Raw genomic sequence first — 15,800 nt, 5'->3', positions numbered from 1 at the left:
CTGAGAGGTGTATGATACCTCAGAGTTGTCCTAATTTGCATTTTTCTGATCAATAGTGATTTAAAGCATTTTTTTCAGATAATTAGAAATGGTTTCAATTTCTTCAACTGAAAGTTACAAAGTTCATATCCTTTGATCATTTATCAATTGGAGAATGGCTTAAATTCTTATAAATTTGAGACAATTCTCTATATATTTTAGGAATGAGGTCTTTATCAAAACCCTTGAATGGATTTTTTTTTCCCCTAGTTTACTGCTTCCCTTCTAATCTTATCTGCATTAGTTTTGTTTGTGCAAAAACTTTTAAACTTAATATAACACCTTCCTTCTCCACAGATCTGAGAGGTAAATTATCCTGTGTTCTTCCACTTTGCTTATAATATCAGTCTTTATGTCTAATCATGAACTCATTTCAACCTTATCTTAGTATAGAGTGTTAGGTGAGTCAATGTTCTTAGGCATTTTCTAGGTTTGATGGAACTACTTATAATAATGTTAAAGTCCCCAGGGCTCCTCATCTTAAAGTCTGGGGATCAGTGAGCAAGCTAAAAAAACTGGAACTGAATTTTGTAATCAAGATACAGGGATATTATTCTGTAAACCTCTGAAATTTAATTTGTTACTTCTGGACTTTTTCTATTTGTTTATTTCCAAATATGATCTCATATAGTTGCTTACCATAAAATTTCTTAAAAAAAAAAACATAAAAGGATGTTACATCTAAGGAACACTGGAGAAAAAGGGAGAGATTGTGGACACATCTGCTGTAGGGCCGGATAAGCCCAACCACAAATTAGAAATATACACTAATAATAATGAAGATAAAGCAAATCAACTGAGAAACTCTTAAAAACAGAAAAAAATAAATTGGTAACTGATTTAGGATTAAAAGACCTATTAAGGCTTACACTTGTGCAAAGAGCATTCAAAGAAAGATGTATTACTACTCTCTTTAGCCTGGCAGATCGTAGGCGTTTAACCAATGTTTACTGATTGAAAAGTCTGCACCTGTGGGTTCCCACCTCTAATGGTTATTTTGGCAAAAAAAAGTTAATTAAACCCCCAAGACTAATTCAACTGTTTTGTCTCAGAACTCCAATTTTCTCATGTGCTGCCTTGGCAACAATGTTCTTTGACTCCTAACCACAAGTAATTTATTGCTTCTATATTTCTTATTAGCCCCATATTTTCTATGGTTTTTATTTGGTCCTTTCACCCATAATAGCATTCTGAATGAATACAGCTGTGTGTCTGCTGATAATCCTGATACAGAAATTCCCGTCATTATCTATTCTTCCTTCAGTACTCTCCTCTCTTTCCACACAATTCAGTCCCAAAGATTCTTCTACTGCTTACATGACCAAGTTTTGAAAGATTTATTATCCCCACCTAATCTTTAATTGGGTGTCTATGCCCTATAGTTTTTGTTGCTAAGGAAACTGAGGCTGATGAATAGTTGGAGTATGGCAGTAGGGTTAATACCTATTGTATATGTGCACTAAACCTGCACCAATATGATGCACTCCCAGGAGCAGAAAACTACCAAGTTAGGTTGGAAAAACAGAGTAGATTAAAATTTCTTTTATGATCAATACTGGTATGGCACTTGTGAGTCCTGATTTCATTCTGGAGATGAGAGGTACATCCAACACCAAAATAAAGAAATAAAATGAAATAAAGTTTAATTAGTTTCAAAGTCTCACTACCACAACTTAGTCTCACCCAAAGCTAAGGACTAGCTCTTTATAATCAATTGCTTCCTTTGCTAATGTTTACCAGTATCTCCATACTGGATAATTAATGACCTTACCCACATATGGACATCAATAAACCCTTTACCAAGTATGTTATCACCATAAAATAACTGCAAATAATTTTAGATTTCAGAGAACAAATGATGTAGATCAATAGGGACGGGGTTAAAACATAACTTACTTATGTAATAAAAATCTATTAAGTTAAAAACCATCAAAAATAAATAATGAAATGAATATTCCATTCAGTTCGATTGTTTATGTGCTAAAAGTACTACATCAGAGAGTAGAACAGTAACAACTCAAAGAACAAATTAACTTTAAAACCATCTTAAATTTACTTTTTATGTTTAAAGTGAAAGTAAAAATTCTACTATGGTTTAATGAAGACAAACAAAAACATACCTTCGTGGCTTCCATGATGATTTTATTTATTTTCTCTTTATCTAATCCTTCCATTCCTGCTTTGTTATCATTGAGTCCCATTCTAAGCAGAAGATCATCTTTGTCATTGTTATTCTCTTTTGTACTACCCATTGTGCAAAACCTAAAAAAGGATAAAATTACTTTCAAAAATGGAAAGTACCAATGCAGTTGAAAAACAATGTACTGGAAATCAGGTAAACAGGTTTCTTTTCTCAGTTCTGTCAATGACTCATTGGATGAACTTGACCACATCACTTCTTTCTTTAGACCTCAATCTCCTTATGTATAAAATGAGAAGGCTGGACAAGATAATCCCTAAAGTCTCTTTCAGTAGAAATAATATAATTTCTATAAGGGGTATTTAGTGATTTTAATAGTTATCTTAAAAGAAACAACTTAATTTTTTTTTAATTTAACTTTTTTATTTTCAAAACACATGCATAGATAGTTTTCAACATTCCTCCATGCAAAACCTTGTGTACCAAATTTTTTTCTTCCTTCTCCTTACCCTTTCACCTAGATGGTAAATAATCCAATATATGTTAAACATGTGAAATTCTTCTATGTATATTTCTACAATTATTGTGCTGCATAAGAAAAATCAGATCAAAAAGAAAAAAAGAGGAAAAAAAGTGCAAGCAAATAATAACAAAAAAAAAGTGAAAATGCTATGTTGTGATCCCCACTAAGTCCCCACACTCCTCTCTCTGGATGTTGATGGCTTTCTCCATCACAAGACCATTGGATCTGGCCTGATTCACCTCACTGTTGAAAAGAGCCACATCCATCAAAATTAATCAATGTATAATCTTGCTGTTGCTGTGTATAATGTTCTCTTGGTTCTACTCACTTCACTCAGCAAAAGTTCATATAAGTCTCTCCAGGAATTGTGAATACATCCAGCCATTCTGGAGAGCAATTTGGAACTATGCTCAAAAAGTTATCAAACTGTCCAAGCCCTTTCACCCAGTGGTGTTGCTGCTGGGCTTGTATCCCAGGGAGACCTTAAAGAAGGGAAAGGGACCTGTATGTGCAAGAATGTTTGTGACAGACCTCTTTGTAGTGGCCAGAAACTGGAAACTACATGGATGCCCATCAATTGGAGAATGGCTGAATAAATTGTGGTATATGAATATTATGCAATATTATTGTTTTCTGTAAGAAATGACCAACAGGATGATTTCAGAAAGGCCTGGAGAGACTTATCTGAACTGATGCTGAGGGAAATGAGCAGGACCAGGAGATCGTTGTATACTTCAACAACAATACTATATGATGATCAATTCTGATGGATGTGGCCATTTTCAACGATGAGATGAACCAAATCAGTTCAAATAGAGCAGTAATGAACTGAACCAGCTACACCCAGAAAAAGAACTCTAGGAGATGACTATGAACCACTACATAGAATTCCCAATCCCTCTATTTTTGTCCACCTGCATTTTGGATTTCCTTCACAGGCTAATTGTACACTATTTCAAAGTCTGGTTCTTTTTGTACAGCAAAACAACTGTTTGGACATACATATATATATTGTATTTAATTTATACTTAACATGTATTGGTCAACCTGCCATCTGGGGGGAGGGGGGAAGGAGGGGAAAAATTAGAACAAAAGGTTTGGCAATTGTCAATGTTGTGAAATTACCCATGCATAAACCTGGTAAATAAAAACTATTATTAAAAAAAAAAAAAGTCTCTCCAGGCCTCTCTGAAATCATCCTTCTGATCGTTTCTTATAGAACAATAATATTCTATTACATTCATATACTAAAACTTATCCAGATATTCTTCAATTGATGGCCATCCACTCAGTTTCCAGTTCCTTGCCACTACAAACAAAAAGCACTGCTACAAACATTTTTGCTCATGGGGGTTCTTTTCCCTTTTTGTTGACCTCTTTGGGATACAGGTTCAGTAAAAACACAGCTGGGTCAAAGAGTATGCACAGTTGATACAACTGTTTTTGTAACATTGTGCTGGGACTATTTTTCATACAAAGGGCTTTTTCTTTTTCTTTATTAATTTTATAATTATAACTTTTTTTTTGACAGTACATATTTTTTACAACATTATCCCTTGCACTCACTTCTGTTCTGAATTTTCCCCTCCTTCCTTCCACCCCCTCCCTTAGATGGCAGGCAGTCCCATACATGTTAAATGTGTTACAGTATATCCTAGATACAATATATGTGTGTAGAACCGAATTTCTTGTTGCACAGGAAGAATTGGATTCAGAAGGTAAAAATAATCTGGGAAGAAAAACAAAAATGCAAACAGTTTTTACACTCATTTCCCAGTGTTCCTTCTCTGGGTGTAGTTGATTCTGTCCATCATTGATCAATTGGAACTGAATTAGATCTTCTCTTTGTTGAAGATATCCACTTCCATCAGAATACATTCTCATACAGTATTGTTGTTGAAGTGTACAGTGATCTTCTGGTTCTGCTCATTTCACTCAGCATCAGTTCATGTGAGTCTCTCCAGGCTTCTCTGTATTCATCCTGCTGGTCATTTCTTACAGAACAATAATATTCCATAACATTCATATATCACAATTTACCCAACCATTCTCCAATTGATGGACATCCATTCATCTTCCAGTTTCTGACCACTATGAAAAGAGCTGCCACAAACATTTTGGCACATACAGGTCCCTTTCCCTTCTTTAGTATTTCTTTGGGATATAAGCCCAGTAGTAGCACTGCTGGGTCAAAGGGTATGCACAGTTTGATAACTTTTTGGGCATAGTTCCAGATTGCTCTCCAGAATGGTTGGATCTGTTCACAGTTCCACCAACAATGCATCAGTGTCCCAGTTTTCCCACATCCTCTCCAACATTCATCATTATTTGTTCCTGTCATCTTAGCTAATCTGACAGGTGTGTAGTGGTATCTCAGAGTTGTCTTAATTTGCATTTCTCTGATCAGTAGTGATTTGGAACACTCTTTCATATGAGTGGAAATAGTTTCAATTTCATCATCTGAAAATTGTCTGTTCATATCCTTTGGCCATTTATCAATTGGAGAATGGCTTGATTTCTCATAAATCAGAATCAGTTCTCTATATATTTTGGAAATGAGGCCTATATCAGAATCTTTAATTATAAAAATGTTTTCCCGATTTGTTACTTCCCTTTTAATCTTGTTTGCATTAGTTTTGTTTGTACAAAAGCAAAGGATTTTTTCTAAGGAAAAATTCTCTGCTTCTGGCCCAGAATCCCAACTTTGGATCCTATGACAATCTTGATACTTGGAAGCATCCTGATATATGATTTTGAAAACTTGGGAGGTGGGTTTGAAAGTCTTTGTTGGTGTTTCCTTGTTTTCAAAATTTTAATACAACAACTACACAGAAAAATTTGGAAACAAAGGAAATACCAACCAAGGCTTTCAACTCCACCTTCAAGTTTTCAAATTTTCCCAATTAATGCCAGAGGTCTGATTCTAAGGAAAGGATTTCCCATAATGCAGTTTCTCAAAAATTACTGGGCTTACTGATGGTTTCTACCTGCTGCTTCAATATAAGGCTATGGTCTCCAGTCATCAGTTGAGTTTCCAGTTCTCATTTTAGAGCATGAATTTTTAACTTGGGTTCTGGGGATTTTTTTTCTTTTTATTATCATGATAACTATTTTAGTGCAACAGGTTTCCCTTGTAATTTAAAAACACTATTCTGAAAAGGGATTCAAAGGCTTCACTAATGGATACAATGCCTAGCACATTCATTGCTTACCAGATTGTGCTCTTGTACTAGATTACATCACGCCTCCAGGAAACATAATCATTAAGAAACCCATCATTCTTCCTTAGAGATTGAATCAGCTTCTGTACTTCCACTTCATCAGTATCCTTAGTACCCTCTGCCCTTCTGATTAGGCTAAAGTAAAGAATTACAGATTAGAAGGCTAAGCCCTGCCTAAAATCTCCATTTATAGAGGGTACCATGCCCACTAGTTTTTTCATTCATTTCTCACCTCCTTACAATCCTTGGACTGGAATCCATCAAGCCCAACTCTTGGATATTTTTCACTCTCTTTTCCTCCTCATTCTCAGATTTCTTTTGTGTTCATTTTCTCCCACTAAATTATTAAGATTTTTTTAGGTAGGACAAGGACAAAAAAAAAAAAAATGAAGTTCCCTCCCTCCCCCCAGGGTTTAGCACAGTGTCTAGCACATAGTAGGCATGTAAGAGCCTAAAGACTACTGAACTACTGACTGACACACATAAAAACGATTAAAAATTCTTCAGCTCCGTAAATTCTTTCATTTGATCTCGGAACCACACCTTTTTGTTAACACATCATGTTATTTGCACTTCACATGCTTACAAAATTTCTTTTCCTTTTTTTCTTTTTCAATTAAGAAGCATTTATTTATTTTTTTTCTTTCCCCAACATTCTCATTTACAAGAAAAAAATCTCATCAAGGATTGTTTCCTGGATATTCTATGAGGAGTGAGCACAAGAACAAGAGCTCCCTCACTGTTTTCAGAGTTTAAACACATCCTGACACATTATACCAAATTGCTTAACTAGTTTCTGGTACAGTAGGCAGTAAGGAGGGAAGGTGGGATAGGAAAGGGAGGAAAAACTTCTTCCATCTATATTCAAATCTGTGTAAAGGAAGGAAAAACTTCTTCCATCTATATTCAAATCTGTGTAAATGGAAGGTGAAAATTTTGGGATATCTCAGAGTTCCTTTCAAGTTAAAATTCCCTCTGTGCTCTTTGTCCTAATTGTGACAATCTAGTCACTCAGATGGCTGCTGCTTTTTCTCCTATTCTATTACTCTTCCTCTGGTTTTGCTAGTTTACCATTCCCATAAACAGGTATATTAAGGTACTTTCTATGTTTTAGAAACAGTAAGTCCCTTCACCTTCTATTATTCCTACATTGTCAATCCTTGAGTAAACATCACACTGTATCCTTTCTCTGACATCACTCCAGAACTGCCAAGCATTTCTGCAGAAAGTCATGAAACTGTGTAAATTCACACTAGAGTCCCAATCTAAACAACATATTTTAAGATCCTAGAGAGAGGAGGCTGTGACAATAGCAGCAGTAGAGGGGGCCATACAACTGGTCAGAAAGAGATTACAGGGGACATTTGGTTGACACTTGGATAGGAATAGTGCTGACTGGCAATTCTACCCAAGGGTAGAAAGAACTATTTGTGATTGGTAACAAGGTATTAGGGGGCCATTTTTGCAGTTTTAGGACCAAGAAGAAAGTGAGCACTTGAGGCTGCAGAAGAGTAGAGGACTTTGCCACAGTTCCCAGGGCTAAGAGCATTAATATTTGTGGCTACAAGGGACCACGGGCCCTTCTTGAATAAAGATCAAGGTGCTGACAGGGAGAGCAGCAACCATATCTCACTCTGAATTACCCTACCTTAGAAGCATCAAAAGCTTGCAGGCCCCCAGTTTGAAAACAGCAGCATGAAAAATCTTAAGCTTGGGGACAACAGTGCCTCCTCATTCTTAGAGGGGCAAAGCCCAACTTCAAAAAAATTTAAATTTTATTTACCCATTACATGTAAAATTACATGTGTGTGTGTACATATGTTGATTATACATGTACATTAATTATTTTTTACATATTTCCATATGAATCATGCTGGGAGAGAAAAATTCGAATAAAAGGGGAAAACCATGACAGAGGGGAAAAAACCCATAAAGAAAAAAAGTGAACATAGTATAGCATATGCTGGTTTTTACATTCAGTCTCCATAGTTCTGTCTCTAGATGTAGATGGAGTTTTCCATGCAAAGTTTATTGGGATTGCCTTGGATCCCTGAACTGCTGAGAAGAACCAAGTATATCATAGCTGATCACTGCAAATTTTGTTGTTATGTACAATGTTTTCCTGGTTTTGTTTGCTTCACTCAACATCAGTTCATGCATATCTTTCCAAGCCTTTCTAAAATCAGTCCATTTTTTATAGAATAAGAATATCCCATCCCTTTCATATACCATTACTTATTTGGCCATTCCCCAATTGATGGGCATCTACTCATTTTCCAATTTTTTGACATCTCAAAAAGAGCTGCTACAAACATTTTTGCACAAGGCTCTTTTCCCCTCTTTTTTGATTTCTTTAGAATATAGACTCAGTAGAGACACTGCTGGATCAAAGGGTATGTATAGTTCGACAGCCCTTTGGGTATAGTTCCAAATTGCAGAGCCCAATTTTAACATAAAGTTCTAAGTGAAGAAATAAACTGGAAAAATGACCAAAAAAAAAAAAAATGAAAAAGATTTGACCTGAAAAAGCTAATACAGTGATAGGGAAAACAAGACATAAACTTAGAAGAAGACAATAACATGAAAATAACTACAAGCAAAGCTTCAAAGAAAACTGCTAATTGGACCCAAAGTCAACAAGAATTCCTGAAAGAGTTAAAGAAAGAAATGAGTGTTAGAGGAAAAATAGAGAAAAGAAATTAAAGTGATGCAAGAAAATTATGAAAAGGGAATTAACATATTTGTAAAAGAAGGCTTACAAAAATATTTAAAAACTACCACCTTTAAAAAACAGAACAGACCAAATGGGAAAAAAAAAATAGGAAATTCTGTTATCCTTACATTGAAGAACTAAAAAAGCAGAATCCACCAACTGGAAAAGAAGGTATAAAACTCACTGAAGAAAATAATTCCTTAAAAATTAGAATTGGGCAAATGGAAGCTAATGATTCTCTGAGGCATCAAGAAACAATGAAAAAAAATTAAAAGAATGAAAAAAAATTGAAAAAATGTGAAATATTTTCATAAGGAAAACAACTAATCTGGAAAACAAATCCCAGGACAGATAATTTAAGTATTGGACCAACTGAAAAAAAAAGAGCCTAGACGTAATATTTCAAGAAATTATCAAGGAAAAATGTCCTGATATACTAAATTAAATACAAATTGAAAAAAAATCTACCCATCACCTTCTGAAAGAAATCCAAAAATGAAAATTCTCAGGAATATTACAGCCAAATTCCAAGATTCCCAGGTCCAGGAGAAAATACCACAAGCAGCCAGAAAGAAATATTCCAAATACAGTGGCAGTATTAGGTTCTTACTAAGTGCTAATGAGATAATGAGATATTAGGTTCTTACTAAGTGCTAAGTTGGTATTTAACAATTCTCTAGTTCCGGCCTTTAAGGGGAGTTTTACCCCTTTGAACTTCTGGGGAGGAGCTTAATGTTTAAGAGGAGCAAGTTCATTGGTTGAACTATTTCTCCCACAAGCCCCTGAGTTATTCCAGGCCCATTCTCTGGGAGAATAAAAGAAGTTGTTCAGAGTCTGGAAAGTCAGTTCTGGATTGGATCAAGGATAAGACATCCTGTGGATTTGCAAGTGAAGAGGACAGAGAAAAAGATTCACAGAGAAAAGAAACCTCCTCCCAGAGAAGATTACAACTGAGAAACGATCAGAACTTTACATACTGGCGCCCACAACATGGGGCAAGGACTTATTCTGAGCCCTTCAGAGGAGCTAGCCCGGACCTTCGCATGGCAGGATATCATAAGATTAAGCAGCTTCCACATTAAAGGACTGAAGGGCTTGAAATATAATATTTCAGATGACAAAGGAGCTAGGATTACAACCAAGAAGCATCTAGCTAGCAAAACTGAGTGCCATCTTTTATTGGGGGGGAGGGAGGAGGAATGAACATTTCATTAAATATGGGATTTTCAAGCATTCCTGATGTCTAATTTATTATTTTCATCTTTGAGACTCTGTACCTCTTTTGGTTATTAGCTCTTTTTTCATAATCTTGTTTTTCTTAATTTTTTTTAGTTTTTTTTCCTCAATGTCTCATTTAATTTTAAAATCTTTGTATGTGTGTATGTGTATGTGTGTGTGTATTCTACAAAGTTCTCTTTGGGCAAGGAGACATTTCATATTACTCTTTGGGGTAAAAGCTTTTTTTAAAAATAATTTTTTTTTTTTAAACCAAAATGTCTTCTGAATCCTCATCTTCCCTGTTCTCATATCTGTTTCAGTGGTGGGGTTCTTTCTTATTTGCTAGTACATTTTTTTTTTTAAATAATAAAGGTATTAGGTGATCATTGTGCATAGTATGAACAATGCTGTAATAATGATAAACTGATATCATACAGCTTGTCTTTTCAATGGAAGTCAATGTAAAAGAAACAAAACCAAATGCTAAATAAGTCAGAGGTACCACTTTACACCTCTCAGATTGACTAACATGACAAGAAAAGATATTAATGATAAATGTTGGAGGAGGATATGGGAAAACTGGGACACTAATTCATTGCTGGTGGAGTTGTGCAATGACCCAACCTTTCTGGAGAGCAATTTGGAATTATACCTAAAGGACTATAAAACTGTGCCTATTCTTTGATCCAGCAGCATCTCTACTGGGCTTGTATCCCAAAGACTTCATTAAAAAAAAAGAAAAGGACCCACATGTTCAAAAATGTTTGTAGCAGCCCTTTTTATAGTGGGAAGGAATTGGAAATTGAGTGGATGCTTATCAGGGAATGGCTGAATAAGTTATAGTGTATATATATATGAATGTAATGAAGTATTATTGTTCTACAAGAAATGATTTCAGAAATGATTCCTGGAAAGACTTAGATGGACTTATGCTAAGTGAAGTGAGTAGAATGAAGAGAACATTGTACACAGCAAGAAGATTATATGATCGAAAATCATGATGGACTTAGCTCTTTTCAACAATGAGATAATTCAAGGCAATGCCAATAGACTTGGGATGGAAAGAGTCATCCACATCCAGAGAGAGAGAGAGCTATGAAGAGTGAATACAGATCAAAGTATAACAATTTCACTTTTGTGGTGGTTGTTTGCTTGTTGTTTTTTTTTTTCTTTCTCCTGTTTTTTCCCCCTTTTGATCTGATTTTTCTTACACAACATGATGAATAAGGAAATATGCTTACAAGAATTGATATGTTTAATTTAAATCAGATTGCTTGCTGTCTAGGGGAGGGAGGGAGAAAAATCTGGACTACAAGATTTTGCAAAAGTGAATGTTGAAAACTCTCTGCATATTTCTGGAAAAATAAAATGCTATTTTTTTTTTAAATGCTAAAAATTAAATAATTAAAAAATAAACATAGAATTCAACAGTACAAAAAAAGAATCTGTCCAGCTATTAAATGAAGTTTTCAAAATTACACCAATGAAATTGACTTGGAAGGACATGGGAGGAAAAAAAAATATGGCTATATACTTATAACTTAGAATTTTTAAAAGACTTTAAAAATCAAATAAGAGAAGTTGAAAAAAATTTTTTAAAAATAAGAACAATCCAAAAAAACCCAAAAAGATTATGACAAGAAAATCAACTAATTAAAAAAGGAGATCCAGAATATAAAAAAGAAAACAATTCCTTTAAAATTAGAATTGAGCAAGGGGAAAACTAGTGACATTATAAGAGACCAAGAAATAATAATAATAAAATATATATATATATATATATATATATATAATGAAAAAATAGAAGAGAATGTGAAGTAATTCATAAGAAAAACAAGTCTAGAGAACAGATAGAGAAAATAAAATATAAGAATAACTAGACTATCTGAAAGATACAATAAAAAAAAAAGAAACTTGATACAAAAAATAATTGTCTCTAAAGTGTTAGAATAGGAGGGTAAAGGAGACAGAAAAAATTCACCAATCACTAACGGAAAGGAATTCTCTGAGGAAAACCTATAGAAATATTATAACCAAATTCCAAAACTCCTAGCTCAAGGAGAAAATATTATAAGCAACAAGAAAAATACAATTCAAATACAACAAGAGCTACAATTAGAATCACACAAGACCTAGCAGTGGCTACATTAAAAGACTAGAGATGTTGGGAAGAGCGAAAAACTAGAGTTGCAGTCAAAAATATACCTAGCAAATTAAGCATAATCCTGAACAAAAAAACGGATATTCAATGAATTGCCAGATTTTGAGGATTTTGTTGCAAAAAGACCTTTACTTAATAGAAAATTTGACATCCAAAATTCAAGAGAAATATAAGGTAAATAACAAAGACTACAAAGGATACAATTTATTTTTTGCATGTGGAAATGTAAACTATATGTCTAAAATTGTCATTAGTAATTGAGTAGTTCAAAAGAAAAATTGGGATAGAGCTAAGTATGATGTGATTTTAAAAAGCAAAAATGTAAGAAAAAGTAAAAAGAATAATTTTCTTACACAATTGAGGTATGAGAGAAGAACCGACACAGAGGAATTAGATGGGGAAGGAGAGCTGGTAGTTCTGGAACCTATCCTTAGCAGGAATGGGTTAAAGAAAGAACTATAATTATACACATATAAGAATATAAAAGTTTTCTAAATTCAGAAAGAATTGAGAAGCTAAAAGGCTAGGGAAGGGGAAGAGAATAGAGGAGGGATTTTTGCAGGGAAGCCTACTCACACCAGAGGTAAGTTAAAGAAAGAACAACACAATCACTTAGAAGGGAATTAGTCTTGTAAAATCATAAAGACAGTGAAGGAGTATGATAAAGAGTGGGTATAAAAGCTTGTGTAGATTAATAGGAATGGAATAAAGTTACATATATATTTGGAAGGCTATAAAAATCTTCTAACCAGACAGAAACAAGAAGGCAAAGGGAAAAGCTGAGGGGGAAAGGATAAGGGAGGGATCTTTGGGGATAGGATAAGAAATAAAAGGGCAAGGCAATGGATAGATGTAAAGCAGAGGAGTCAAGAGGGATAAGAAATAAGAGAAATACACAAATATAAAATAAAAATCAGGAGTAGAATTTATTAGGTTAAAAAAAAAAGCGGGAATACTAATTGTGATCTCAGACAAAGTTAAAGCTATAATAGATTTAATCAAAAGAAAAATAGGGAAAGTACACTATATTCCAACCACATTAATCAATATTGTTTGAAACTATTTAAAATCACTAGACTGTATAAGGTTAGAATAATGCTATAAGAATAATGTAGGAAATGATGAGTTGGTGGATTAGAAAAACATGGAAAAGCTTGGACTTATGAAGGAAGATGTTGTTCACCTTCAGAGAAATAGAAGATGAAGAAGCATAATATAGTCTTACATAGATATATGTGAATGTATATCTGTATATGTATGCATAGTTATAAATACCTATGTATTTTTTTACTTAATAATTTTTTATTTTATATATATATATATATATATATATATATATATATATATATATATATATATATATATATATATATATATATATTTTATAGTATTATCCCTTGTATTCATTTTTCCAAATTATCCCCCCTCCCTTTATTCCCTCCCCCCGATGACAGGCAATCCCATACATTTTACATGTGTTACAATATAGTCTAGGTACAATACATGTGTGTGAATATCATTTTCTTGTTGCACAATAAACATTAGATTCCGAAGGTACATGCAACCTGGGCAGACAGATATTAGTGCTAACAATTTACATTCACTTCCCAGTGTTTCTTCTCTGGGTGTAGCTACCTCTGTCCATCATTGATCAACTGGAAGTGAGTTGGTTTTTCTTTATGTTGAAGATTTCCACTTCCATCAGAATACATCCTCATACAGTATTGTTGTTGAAGTGTACAGTGATCTTCTGGTTCTGCTCATTTCACTCAGCATCAGTTGATTTAAGTCTCTCCAGGCCTCTCTGTATTCCTCCTGCTGGTCATTTCTTACAGAGCAATAATATTCCATAACCTTCATATACCACAATTTACCCAACCATTCTCCAACTGATGGACATCCATTCATCTTCCAGTTTCTAGCTACAACAAAAAGAGCTGCCACAAACATTTTGGCACATATATGTCTCTTTCTGCTCTTTAGTATTTCTTTGGGATATAATCCCAGTAGTAGCGCTGCTGGGTCAAAGGGTATGCACAGTTTGATAACTTTTTGGGCATAATTCCAGATTGCTCTCCAGAATGGCTGGATTCTTTTGCAACTCCACCAGCAATGTATTAGTGTCCCAGTTTCCCCACATCCCCTCCAATATTCATCATTATTTGTTCCTGTCATCTTAGCCAATCTGACAGGTGTGTAGTGTTAATTTTAAAATTAAAAACAAATTGCAATGGAGTCACCTATATCTCTCTGTGTAAACACACACACACACACACACACACACACACACACACACACACACACACACACACACACACACCAGACTGAAAGTAAATCCAGATAAGTCAAATTTTCTGAATATCCTTGCTGACTCAGAGTTAGTTATCTTGGAAAATGTCACTTTTCCTTCAATTCAACAGACATCACCATGGTTTTTAAGTTTGAAAGGGACTTTGGATATTAACTCATTAAAATTGAGGAGAAAAAATAAAAACAAAATTACTTCTCTCAAGTAAAGTGGCTATCTCAGAAATATGGAAGTGTGTTCATTGTAGTGTTTATTATCACTTTATATGTTGAACTTTGCATATCCAGAAATTTAGAATTATCACTTCTTCCATATTATAAGGCTTGCAATTTATACAAGTTATGACCATTATGAACAGGTTACTTGTCTCGGGTTCAGTCATCTAAGTTTACTGCAGGTATATTAATAATTCAGAAAGTATAGGATTACAATCCAAATTCATCATTATATTCTTATATGATTACACAAACATATATGTTTCCATATATATATGTACATACACACACATATATATAATATACATCATTAAACAAGGTCTAAGTAGAGCATGATGTAAATAAACAAAAAAAGATGTTAAATTTCTCTAGGATATGGTAGTCCAAGGTTATATAAAATAAAAAAATCCTTTGAATACTGAAAAAATCCTAAGGGAAAAGAAATATACTGAAAAAAGGAAGAGAAGTTTAACGTAGGAATTATGTCCAAAATTTTACTTTTCCAAAAGGGTGAATTCTTCAACTATAAATAAGCTTAGCATGAAAGGGGTCAGTCATTTCATAGCTATCAAACTGTTATCTGTGGTGAAAGGCATTGATCACTGGAGAATTTAGTAATCCGGAAGCCTTACAGAAATTTAAATGCAATATATCTTATTGAACTAAAAATAGTTTGAGGTTTTGAGTTGGGGAGTATGAGACCTGTGATTTCATCAATGTTGGGAGCTATTTACTAAGGAAACTACAACAGTTATGATGGACAGCTTTTCTGTTAACTACCCATTGAGAAAATTACCCAGAAGCCCTGAAAAGTAAGGGAACTTGCCTAAGATACAAGCATTATGCCAAAGGTTGAATCTGAATCTAGTCTTTCCTGACTGAAGCTAGCTCTCTTCCCTTCCCCCAAATAATTATCTATTCTGTGTAGAGCACTGAACTTGGTTCTATATAAACATATTTTGGGGAAAGCAATCTTTCAAAGATAAAGCAAACAGAAAAAAAACAAATTTCAAAACCTTTACCTAGATTGTGACTGACATAGTATGGTCATTCATTTAGCTAGCCACTAAACCTGTTGCTTAGAGCAGAATAACAGCTATTTCTATTGTCTGCAGAAAGATTATTTGATTAGTTTGAGGTTGGGGGAGGGAATGCTACTTGCTAAACAAACTTTGCCTAAACAATTCTGGCCCTTGTCAGCTACAAACAGGAAGCAGGAACAACTACACTTCACAATTACAATGCTTCTCTAGCCTTAACCT

At 34.1% G+C, this 15,800-nt stretch overlaps 1 protein-coding gene across 4 annotated transcripts in view; it reads right to left on the bottom strand.

Moving 5' to 3' along the window:
* The window catches only part of POLK (DNA polymerase kappa), a 102,635-nt gene that overhangs the window by 63,314 nt on the left and 23,521 nt on the right, over positions 1-15,800 (bottom strand). For all 4 annotated transcript variants that reach the window (XM_074282293.1, XM_074282292.1, XM_074282294.1 and 1 more), the window contains exon 3: positions 2,160-2,301. In XM_074282293.1, the coding sequence (XP_074138394.1) occupies positions 2,160-2,291 (132 nt within the window). In that variant the 5' untranslated portion in view covers positions 2,292-2,301. The remainder of the gene's footprint in view (positions 1-2,159; positions 2,302-15,800) is intronic.

The sequence above is a fragment of the Sminthopsis crassicaudata genome, chromosome 1 (genome assembly GCF_048593235.1).
Source record: "Sminthopsis crassicaudata isolate SCR6 chromosome 1, ASM4859323v1, whole genome shotgun sequence".
NCBI lineage: Eukaryota > Metazoa > Chordata > Mammalia > Dasyuromorphia > Dasyuridae > Sminthopsis > Sminthopsis crassicaudata.
The sequence above is the reverse complement of the archived record's forward strand: the minus strand, read 5'-3'. Positions and strand labels throughout refer to the sequence as shown.